Genomic DNA, 12621 nt, shown 5'->3' on the forward strand with positions numbered 1-12621 from the left:
GCCAGTAAAATGGCTGATCGCCCTGTCGCTTCAGACCGTAAGTCGAACAACAGCTAAGCTTTTAGTGCCCCTGTGGTGAATCCGGGTGAGAATTGTTTTTTTATTTTTCTCTCTTTTCCATTTTTTTTTATTGTGTGCCTGTAAAGAGCTTTTGAGATTATTTCCCTGGCTTGGAAGGGCGGCTTCTGCTTTTTTATGGGAAGAAAGGCTTTTTACAAATACTGAAAAGCTATAAGCTATTTTTATTGGGACACTAAAAAAGAAAAAAAAGGAAAAGGTTTCTCTCTCCTTTCTTTTTAAGAAATTTACTATTTTTACTTTTTTATATATATACATTACTTTAAAGACAGAAAAAAAGAAAAAAAAGAAAAGAATTGATTTTTAGAAAGGACCTTCTTAACTTACTGAGGACATTTAGTGGCGAAAATTAAATACTACAACTTTGCTTATTTCTCCTTATGTACTTAAAACACTAAAGATGAGCTGTGCACCTGTGAAGCTGTGGGGGTGGATTTTTCTATATTGAACAAAACCTCTACAAAAAAGAAAAAGATCTCCTTTTAAACATTAGTATTAAAATGGAGAAATCTCAGATACAACTGAATTGTGCACTTATATTGGAAAAGATTTTTGAGGCCACTGCAGAAATTTGTGCTACATTTAAAAACTGTACTTCAGAATTAAGATGTAAAGACTCTACTATATTTACCCAAACTGAGGTCCAGGTTACAACTGATTATAGCATAAATCAAAATGTGCCAGAAGAGGAATTTATAGAGAGAGAAGTGGAACTTATTTCATCTGACAATCCCTTCTCCAGCAACTTAGAGAATCAGAAGAAGCAAGGACTAAAACTGCAAAATACAAAGTAATTACATCACAAAGAGAACAGAAAAAGACGTCTACTGCAAAGGAAGAGATTTAGACTTTCTCAAAGATTACTACAAGCAATAAGAATTGATTTTTTGGTTGAAAGAGAAAAAAGATGCTTACTACAGAGAAAGGGACATACATTTGCTCAAAGATTACTAAAACCGTCAAGAATGGATTTACTGATTGAAAGGGAAGCGTCTTCATGGAAGCCGATGTGGCAGACAAAGAAACCCAGAATTAGACTCAAAAACAAATTTAAAAATGTTTAATGGAGTAAAAGGCAATGTTGATTTCACGGATTGTTTTAAGGATAATGATTTAGAGCTGAAAAATGCAATTATACACATGCGTGTTTAAATTAGTAAAAATTGTTGAATGGATTAAAAGGCAATGTTGGTTCTAGGGATTGTTTTAAGGATAATGATTTAGACTTAGAAGTAAGAAATTTACAATTATATTCATGTGTGTTTAATTTAGTTTGATGACTTTTTTGTGTTATGGAAGTTTACTTGGTATGGAATTATGAAAGTTAAATGTGGAATGAAAAAAGAAACTTGGTTTTACTGAGACTAAGAATGCATTTCTTGGAGTAATAGATTGATTTAGACTAGAATTTTGAAATGTTTAATTAATCAGGAGATTTTTGTGTATAATAATATGTTTTGATAGAGTAATTAAATGGATGGAATTTGGTTTGTTTAATGAATGGAAATGAATTAAATCAATGATTATGATAAGCAACAAGAATGGACCTACTGGCTGAAAGGTTAAAGATAATGATATAGAGTTAGAAGTAAGAAAATTATAACTATATATATGTGAATGATTAATTTTTAACTAAATTAGCTATTATTGGAAGAAGAAATAAATAAGATTGGTGATTTAAAAAAAGGGATGAGAGAGATTAAGAATTTGAATATATTTGCAAGAGATATTTGAAGGGGTAATATGTTGATGTAAAACATTATTTGATTATGGTAATTGAAATTGATAAAGTTTTAATAAACAGGTTTAGTAGTAATAGAAATTTAGGATAGAAATGAAATATATTAAATTTATTATGTTATTTGAGAGATATAGAGAGATGATAGCGAATGTATTAAGTTGAGCTGTTATTTTGTGATTTTATGTTGGATTTTTTGTTTACCCAAACACCACGGTGTGTCTTAAACACTTCTTGTTAAAATTATAAAAATTATATATATCCTTAATGGTTGTAAAAATACGAATCCCGGGCATATTTGTTCAATGATGCAATTTTCGATCTCCGGGAAGAGTATACTCCAGTTATTTATTGTTAAAACAACATTTAAAACAATAAAAACAGTTATATACAAGATTAAAACAACTTAGCTTTCGCTGGTCCTCTGCCAGCGTCCTCAGAGTGGGGCTTAGGGGTGGGAAAGTTCTTTTTATCCCCTTGCTAATCCAATTGCCTACTCATTGCCCTCGTGACAGGGCCACTCTTCCTAATTGCCTGTAACTGCCTTAACTGTTCCACCCTCTCTTTTTTGCACTCCAATTTTGTATTTTTCTGCAAATATATGTAGGTCTTTGGTTATTCGGGTTTTCTCCCACGTAAAATTGGAAGTGTCTTGGCAATGTTTCGACGAAGTCTCATTTGTCATCTTCAGGCTGGTGCTTTCGGCTTCGTGCTTCTAGGAGTAATGTGTGATTGTAGCTGTTTCCTCCTTTTAACTGCCAGTGGGGGTATGAACTGATTGGATGAGAGCTTGGCTGTGTTCTGATTGGATGGAGGTGTGTTCTGATTGGTTAGGAGCTTGGCTGTGCTCTGATTGGCTGGGGGGTTGGCTGTGCTCTGATTGGCTGGGGGGTTAGTTGTGCTCTGATTGGCTGGGGGAGTGTTCTGCTTGGGTGGGGGCTTCGTTGTGCTCAGGTTAGTCTGAGTTGCAGGGGGGTTTAAAATGGTGAACTGCATTGCTATTTTTTTGGCTTCACGTTCGTGGTCGTGCCTCATCTTCATGATGGGTGTCAGTTTGCTTCATGTATGGATTGGAGGGGTTTAAAGTGGCTAATGATGCAGCTGTGGTCTGGCTTCTGGTTTGTGGTTGTGCCTCATCATCGGTGTGGCTTTGGGTTTGCTTTTTGCGTGGATGTGTGGTGGTGACATCCTGTGTGGTTTTTGTGAGTGTGGGTCTGGTGTCATTTTTTGTGTTAGGGAGTCGTTTGTCAATAAGGGCGGGTTTCCAAATGGCTGGTAGGCGGGAGGTATCTCGTTTGTTCATGCTGTGTGTGCGTTTTTCTATCTCGATGGCTTCTCTGATTATTCTGTTATTAAAATGTTCAGTTTTGGCGATAGTTCTGGTCTTTTTAAAGTCAATTTCATGTCCTGTGATTTTAAGGTGTTGGACCAGGGAAGAAGTTGGTTCCTCTTTTTTGACTGAGTTCTTATGTTCTTCAATGCATGCAAGACACTTGCAATTTTACGTGGGAGAAAACCCGAATAACCAAAGACCTACATACAACCACCCGCGAAAACCTCAGAAACCTTTTATATATATATAAAAGAAAGATCATTGGATCCAGTCCCATCACTCCAGGGATGTAAATGAAAGCAACTGTTCCAAAGATTTGTCCAACCCTCAGTTTAAACATCTCCAGCAATAACTTCAAATACATCATATCTCCAGGTAGTTGCTTTTACTGTTCATCTACTAGGTAGCTTTCCCTTATATTAAATTGGAATCTTCTTTTGTATAACAGTTCTGTTGCTCCACATCCTGCCTCCTGGAATTAAAGAAGTCTTGATTGTTTTCCAAGCGCTTCAGATATTTAGAGAATGTGGTATCATATACTTCATCATTCTTTCCTTCTTAGGGCTATTTAAATCTCTTCATAAGGATTAGTTTCGAGTTCCCTAATCAACTTTACCATCCTTCTCTGAATCTGTTTCAGATGACTAAAATTCAATTTAAAGCATGATCTCCAGAAACTGATACAGTTCTGAAGGCGGAGTTTGAGTCAAGGTGGAGTAGGGTGTTAGAGCCAGCTTGTACTGACTTGCAAGAGCGAATTGTTAATGTTTTTGGAATTTTGTAGATCATTTGAGAGCAAAGCTAAACCACTATGGTGCACTAATCAATCATTCTGCAAGTAGTGACAGGGGAGTGGCAATGGAGCTGGAAGTGTTGGTGAAGCCTGCCAGTTTTTTTTCCCTAGAAAGCCAGTTGTTGAATATTTATCACAACACCATTGGGAGTGACTAGTGTGGAATAAAGTGTAACTACAGGTAGTCCTTATTTAGTGACTATCTCGTTTTAGCAACTATTTGCAGTTACAACTATGGTGAAAAAGTAACTTCGTAACCAATCTTCTCCTTTAGAACTTTCACTGGTCTGTAAAGCAAAGGAAAGCTGATGACAGATCATAAGTATAGTTGTAGTTCCCCTTAATGACCATTTCACTTGACAACCGAATTGCCAGTCCCAATTGTGGTTGGTAAACAATAACTACCTGTTTTACTTTTGGTGATATTGTTATTGGATGCAACTAAAAAGTACATTTGCCACTTTTATACCAAATTATACTGCTGACTCACATTCATTATGTAACCAGGTTATATTCCTATATTCATATCATAAATACTGCTGCAAAGCCAATTATCCCTTATCCTTATCAGAACTGAATTTGGTGAGGCAGGAACCATTACTTATCTTCCCTATTTTGAGATGTTTTGATTCTGTCTTTGCCAAGTGCAGCCCTTGCAGTATTATATCTGATTTGATTTCTGTTTCCTAACTGCATTAACCTGCTTTTGTCTGTGTTAAATTTTATTCTGTTAGTTCAGCTTGTTTATCTAACTTGTCAAAATAATTTTGAATCCTGTTCCTCTCTTCTAGGATATTTGATTTCCTATCAAATTTTGTGTAATAAGTAAATTTTATAATACTTCTTACTTCCTCATCTAAAACTTTAATGAAAAATATAGGTCAGTTCAGGGCTCAGGATTGTGAATTCCCATTGAATTCCTAAATCTGCTTTTAAAAAGGGCCATTGATAAGCATTTTCAACTGTATTCAGCTTCTAGCTTTAGAACATTATTATGCTCCTGGTAGAAAAACTTTCAGTAGAAGTAATTTAATAATTTAGCAGCTTACAACTATATCCCAAAATAACTTCCATCTAATTCACTTGTATTATTTCTATAATTTGTTTTCCAGAAGGATCTATAATTATCTGAGTATTAGGGGAGAAAGGAAGACACATTTTAGCCAGTAGATGAAAATCGAAAGCCACAGTCTGGCCTTTACCTTTATTAAACCTGATTCAAGTTGTAAGAATGCATTAGAAACACAACAACAATCTGAAATGCCACCCTGAGGAATTTTTATTGAACGAGTTCCAAGGGGCCAAATCTACAAAATAGTGCCAAACTCTACCTGTGAACTAAGCCAGAGATTTAGTTTGAAATATTAAAGCTGATTCTAATTTGGTCCTTGAATCAGTTTAAATCTTAAGTGGGACATCTGTAGATATGTGATATTTCAAATATTACACTATGTATTTCTATTGCTAGCAATGAAGAGTTAAAGGAAGTATTATATTCACTGTAAAATAAAAATGATAAATAGATAGTCCTCAACTTACGAGCACAATTGAACTCAAAATTTCCATTGCTAAGCATGACTGAGTTTGCCCCTTTTTATCACCTTTCTTGCCACTGTTGTTAATTGAATCACTGTAGTTGTTAAGTTAGTAACACAGTTGTAAAGTGAATCTGGCTCCCCAATGACTTTGTTTGTCAGAAGGTCGCAAAAGGTGACCACATGACAACCATCATAAATATGAGCCAGTTCCCAAGTGGCTGAATTTTGATCACATGAGTATGGAGATGTTGCTGTAAAAGCAGTCATAAATCACTTTTTTCAGTGCCATTGTAACTTCAAACAGATACTTCTAGCGAATGGTTGTTAAGTCGAGGACTACCTGTAATGGAAAATGATATCCTTTGTCAGAATTCTTTGACATCTTATCATTGCATCTTGTGTTTCTTAGATTGTTAAATCAACATTTGGGGGTTTTGACATCATTTTATTGATATAAGGATGCAGTAAACTGGCATCAATATGCATTGAAGTAAAACTTAATTTGGAATATTTGGTTTTGCAGTCCTTTTTTAAAATAGCATTTTAAAGTTACTTAACCTTTAACACTATTATTTTGTACCTAAAATTGGTAGACATTACCAGCTATTAATTTAGAACCGATCAGAAAGCAAATAATTGTCTTTGAAATATTTACCTCAATCAATATTAAGATCTGTAAAATCTATCATTTGTTGTTTTCATTTCCTTACAAACAATTCTGAAGTCATATTTATAAAACTAAAATAAACTATCAAAAACCTTTTATCTCTTCACCAATCACCGTAATAGTCATTATTTTTTTTTGCCTTTTAACTCAGTCACCCTGATAGGCATGGAGCTGAAGGAACCTATTCCCTGAATTTTTTACCTTCACAAAGAATTCTTTTGGTCATCTGAAAATACAAATCACCAAGTAATTCAGGAAAAGCAAAATGTGTTTATTAAGGGGGGGGGGTCATATCTTTCTATAGGGAACAGATACAAATGTTACATACATTGAGAATAGGTGATGTGTCAGAAAGCAACAATAAAATACATTGTTTAGATGTGAGAAAAGACAGATATCCTTAAAATATGTTGTATCTTCCCCTTTCCCATTTGTGCTTGTTTCTTTAATACTTGCAGCACTCAAGAGCACTATTGTTTAGTTTATGAATAGGCTAATTTTTGTGTATTAAAAAAGAAGTGGATTTGGCTAAAAAAAAGTTTACTGAAATTTAAATGAAAGCATGGATCTCATTCTAAAATGCTAATATCACGTTTAATTAAAAGCCCAATAATGAAGCCTAAAATTTGAATTAATAGTTTGAAATGAATGTGTATTCCTTAAGTGTATTGAAAAGTTACAGTGCATATGATTTAATTCAGAAAGAACACTTCTGTTTGGATTCAGTACAATCATTCCAGATTAAATGCAGTCTTATTTCTATCCATGACATATGTTAGTTTTTGAGATGGCAAGTCTGTTATTTCATGAGTAGATTAAGTATTTATTTTTTTAAAGTTTTTGTTTTAATAATGAAACCGTAAGTTCAGATTAACTGGATACTGTTCTTTCATTATCAATGGGCTTTTAGCTATTAATATTTCTTCCCCATTCATTCCATATTTACCATTGTGAGTTAGGTTCTTCATTATTTATACTTCAACTTCATGCTGAAAAGAAATTACTGATCTGTACTTCTTATGAGTGATGTTATATCTAGTTTGATATTAACTGAATCAATTTTTGAATTGGAAAACTTTTAATTGCTATAAAGCTCTGATTTAGTAAAGGAAGCTAAAACATTGCGTAATTAATTTTTCATGTGTTTTCTTGAAAATTAAAAGCAGTTTAAATAAAATATTTGATTACATTATTTATAATATATTATTTATTTTAGAATGTTAACGGCTGTAAAAATAAGTGTTGAATATCCATCTACTTTCCTTGTCATATCTTTTCATGATAGTGGAATTTTAACTTCATTAATTTTAACTACATATTAGTAGGATTTAAATTAGTTTTTGAAATATTAATATTGTCTTATGATTATTCAAGTTTCAGTTTTATATGCTACAATATTCTGTACATTTGTATATAAGAAAATGAAATAAGTATAAGTTTTATAAACCTAAACTAAACTGGTGACTCAAAACTATTTATGATAATGAGGTCTTTAAATTAACAAGTCTTAATATATTTTAATTATATATTAAAATAGGGAGAAATATTCATTTGCCATGTTAGTTCAATGAAAGGTTCCAGTAAATATTGTTGCTATCATAGAAGCAATTATTTAATAGATGAAGCATATGTAAAGTTTTGAAGAGTTTACTATATTTTCATATGTATAATATTCCTTAATTAAACTAATGCCAGATTTGGTCGACCTGGAGTTGAATGCTACTGCCAACATGATAGTGGTGCTGCAGTAATCCAGCTTCAGTTTTTGATCAATGAGGTTTGTAAACTTGTATCTGATTCCTTTACCAAGTGGTTGTTTTTGTTTTTGGTAGATAGAGAATTCAGAAACTTGTTCTATTGTACTGGGTGGCTAGTTACTATCAATGGTATTTAAAAATGTAAGACAAATTTGCTGATTTGATTGATTAAAAAAAACAATTCAGTAAAGATTTTTTTAACTTAAAAGTTGGTCTCTGTTACTATATTTAAAAATTAGTTAATTGTGAATATCCTCATTTATCCAAATATATATTTTTAACAGAATACTGAATAAGAATATTTAAAATCCTTAAGATTATGTGTTCTTTCTCCTCTTGCTAGTGTTTGCTTGTGATTGTTCATGTTTTTATTTATACTGTTTTTTAATTATTACACTGTGTATGATAAAATGCAAATTGAATAAATGACTCTGCTTAATCTAAACAATAATTGGATAATAAGTTGTAGGAATTTCTGTTAGTGTATATACTTGGGTAAAATGGCAACTTATGTTTTATCATTCAGAGCCACTTTTAGTTGTATACTGCCTCTTTATTTTATGCATACAAATAAAGGAGATCAGAAGAAGTTTGTTTTTCTGACATTCTTTTCGAAGCTACTATGAGGTTCTTATATTAAATTATTGACTCTGAATGACATAATCAGAAATAAATGAAATGGATCTTACCACTTTGTATTTACAAAACCAATAACTTCAAATATATTGATTTTATCCTTCAATTGCTATTGTGGAACTAGTCTTCCTAAAAGGACAGTGTCCCTAAATCTCTACAGATTTTAACTGTATTTTTCTCTTTCAAGGGTGCCCTAGTGAGTGCCTTGGCTGATGATACCTTACATTTATGGAACTTGCGTCAGAAAAGACCAGCTATATTGCATTCCCTGAAATTTAACAGAGAAAGGTAAATAAATAATTATATACATATGCACACACTCATACATCTATTGCTTTCATGTTATATGATCAACATTAGACACTTTTAGAAAGAACACTCTAGGATTCCTAAAAATCTTCCTCATATTAGTACAGCCAAAAAAGGCATCTTGCACTATAAAAAAAACCCCAAGAATAATAGATGCATATAATATTATTTTAAAAGGCTATATATCCTTAGTTTCATTAAGATGGTAAAAAGCAATAAAATGAAATACAGGTAGTCTGCATTTAACAATATTAATTAGGACCAATTACTCCATTGTTAAGTAACGTGATCATAAGGGGAAAGAATATTGGTGGTAACTCTGGCAGTCCCAGTTGTTAAGTGAGGAGCTCAGATGTCCATGACTCCGAACTTCCTGCTGGCTTCTCCATTGACTTTGCTTGTGGGAGCCAGCAGGGAAGATCACAAATCGTGATCAAGTGACCACAGCGACACTGCAATGAATTTAAGTTCAAGATCCTGTCATTACTACTACTACATTACTAAGCATTCCCCCCCCCAATCTACAAATATTAGACTTTTCTTGCTGCCTTTTAAAAAGACAGTCGCCCCTTAGGTTGTAATTATTAAATTCTGATTATGTTCCTTGATTGTCTACAAGTTACTTACTCTGTATGTTTTTGTGATTTTCTTGCCTCCCTGGTTCTAAAACTCAAAAACATTTTGTTGCTTTTATGTTTTAATCACATCAAATGATTGTGAGCAAAATGAGCCATATTAATTCCAGTATAAATCCATGGGGATGCACCCCCCCCCCCAAATCAATTACTACATAAGGCAGACTCTCTTTTTTTCAAGAGCCTTGGATGAACAACTCTGTCAAAAAACCTTTTGGTAGTCTAAGTAACCTGGTTCTATTAGACAATTCCTGAATATGTGCCTGTTAAAACACCAAGAATTTAGAACTTATATTTACTGCCAGGAGTTCAATTCCTGGTAGACAGTTTGTACCTCACAGAAAAAAATCTCACCTGTATATGTCTGATGAATCATAAATAAGATGAAACCAGTCAAATGCAGCCTCCTGGTGGTCATTATAAATAAAAATACTACAAATGCCTAAAAATAGGGGGAAAAAAATCCACCCCCAACAGGAGGCATGGAAGTAATGTAAAATCTCATCATGAGGCCATGGCATATGGAATATCTCTCTGGTTTGAATGCTGATGGAAAAGAAGGTGACTTATATATACAATTCTAAGTTGAAAGAATTTTAAAAATAGTGATATTGACTTACAACTTTTAATGAAGAAAACTCATGGATTCTGAAAAGTATGACCACAGTAGTACTCTTTTCACCAGAAACAAATATTCAGATAATCAATTTGTAATTTCATATATTAATCATGGATACCTTCTTAAATTGGCATTATATTTACCCCTTTTCCATTTTTTAATTGGAATAGAGGCAAGACATAAATACACTGAATAGTTTTGTTATTCAGCATAAAAATTGTTATTCAAAACCAATTTTCAGAATTAAAATAAAGATTCAAAAGATGCAGAAACTAACAATAGTGATAATACATCAGATTCAGAAAATGAGAGTGATAAGCAACATTTCATGTGGCAAAATGTATTTTCCGATGTGGCTTACCTTTCTCTCTTTCTCCTGAAAACTAGTACTTTCTCTCTCTCTTTGATACAGTTGACAAAATATTATATATGAAGTCATGGGGAAGGTCTAGACATTAGTATAAAAAGCTCAATATGAGTAATGTCTCTTGAACAGCAAGAAGTTGCAGGGAGACGCAAAATTCTGTGTTTTCAAGAAGTCAGACGAGGCCAAGTGTCAAGACACAACTTATAGGCTATTCTATAAGTTGTTCCAGTAATTTCTAACAGACGTTTATATATTAGATACTTCTGATTGGTCCCAATCATACTGACTGAAAAAAAATTGGTTGTTCAGGGTAATACCTGCTCCTGAAAGTGTTGAGGTATCTTTCCAAGCCATCTGGCAATGTAGATCTACTGTTTGCTCTTGTCTCTTGTGGAGATTCTCAGTCATCCAGGTCATGGTTGTCTCAAAGGTGCTTTTTCAAAAGGCAACTGGGCTTTGTTTATTCATTGAGGAAATGTTTGGCTTCTCGTTCAAGAAGTTTCTTCAGGTCTGTTTGAGCTAATAGGTCACGCCTTTTTGATGGGGTCAGAATTGGACAGCTAGGAACAATGGAGATATCTTTATTAAGATCTAGTCTCTGACCCTGCCGGATCAAATTTGACAAAATTAATTACATGGGACAGGATGTGTGCTATAATGATGGAGAGTTAAAAGTATCTTTTAGTACTCAAAGCTTTATCAGCTTCGAGACTTTTTTTGTTTAGATAAAAATTAAAACAAAAACAATAAGTACAACTTGTAAATGTTTAGTCAGGTTATGGCACGTCCTTCCCTTTCATGCTAATTAATTGTTCATTCTTCAATCTTAGGCTATTGGATCAGGCAGAGGAATTATCTATTTACTCTCTGTTTTGTCCTTCCATACTTTAATCCACATAAGAATGCTAACTAGTTAATGCTTATTTGGTGGGCCCTAGTAAATAGGGCTTTTTATAAGCTTTTCCTGTTCTGGTTCTTGCTGCTGCTTGACTTCAGTAAAATTAACAGGCAGGAAGCAATTGCTTCAATATGGGAAAAAAACCCAGCTTCGATGCAGCCCTGTCAAACTAATGTTAAACTAAGAATTACCAGATTTGGGACTATTGTGATATACAGATGTATACTGGACACACTTTCTCTCTTGGTGCTAGTGATGATTCTACAATTCTACAGTTAGGGTAATCAAGGGAATAAGGCGACAGCTTACTTAGTGTCAGTGAGGTTGCTGGTGGTATACAGGCTTTTGTGAGCAAACAATATTTCTGTGATTGCTGTTAGGATTACACTGTTAGAATAGGGAGTAGTTGCTATAAGACAGTATCTGTTGTAGTGATGAGGAATCCTGGCTTACAGGTAACCAGGTAGCATTGCCCACAATGCCTAATCCGATGTTGCATAATCTTAGCTTGTTCCTTAATGACAATGTCATGTATATTTAGGATCAGACAGGAGAGAGTACACAAAGGTTTTCTTGTGAATTAATTTAGTTGTTCTCCTTTTATTTGTAACATTTCCAGAATAAAAAAATACGTTTCTCAGAGAATATTAACTATGCAAGGAACATTTAGTCAAAGCATACAAGCCAACCTTCAGTTTCCCTTCTCTTTTGTCTTCTGAGGAATACAGTAAACTCTTATGGCTAATTTCTCTATGAAACCAGTATTAACTATCTCCATGCTGACATAGTTTTGTTTCTGCTGCTGTTACATTGTATGCTTCTATCTTAAATTAGCTATTGTTATGTAAATAGCAGCTACTAAATTCTCTGTACAGTTAATCAGGGCTTAAGGTACAGTTTAGCCAGTAATCTATAATTCCAGTACAACCATTATTATCATCTTTTCTCTGGATATTGGTGCATGATAGGCAGAACCCTTGTCACATTATCTTTCTCTCACTCAGGAAGGTATGTCTCTTCAGCAGACTGATAATTGCTTAAATCTATCTTTGCCTGCTAGTCATTTTTGTTTTTCTTTCCTCTGACTCCAACCACTTTTTGACAGCTGCATAGCCCATTTCAGCTTCTCTTACCAAGAAATACACTGTGCTCATGAAAAACTTGCTTTTCCTCTAAGCTGTTTCGTAGACTTAAGTTATCACAAGTAAAGTTTATGTGTCTGGCTGATCATGTAACAGAATGGTAAACAGCAT

General features: G+C 33.6%; 1 protein-coding gene across 3 annotated transcripts in view; it reads left to right on the forward strand.

Annotated features, from left to right (window-relative positions):
* Nucleotides 1-12621, forward strand: part of STXBP5 (syntaxin binding protein 5) — a 110039-nt gene that overhangs the window by 24724 nt on the left and 72694 nt on the right. For all 3 annotated transcript variants that reach the window (XM_039346869.1, XM_039346870.1, XM_039346871.1), the window contains exons 3-4: nucleotides 7843-7924; nucleotides 8728-8828. In XM_039346869.1, the coding sequence (XP_039202803.1) occupies nucleotides 7843-7924; nucleotides 8728-8828 (183 nt within the window). The remainder of the gene's footprint in view (nucleotides 1-7842; nucleotides 7925-8727; nucleotides 8829-12621) is intronic.

The sequence above is a fragment of the Crotalus tigris genome, unplaced genomic scaffold, assembly GCF_016545835.1.
Source record: "Crotalus tigris isolate CLP2741 ecotype Arizona unplaced genomic scaffold, ASM1654583v1 scf7180000018030.5226217, whole genome shotgun sequence".
NCBI lineage: Eukaryota > Metazoa > Chordata > Lepidosauria > Squamata > Viperidae > Crotalus > Crotalus tigris.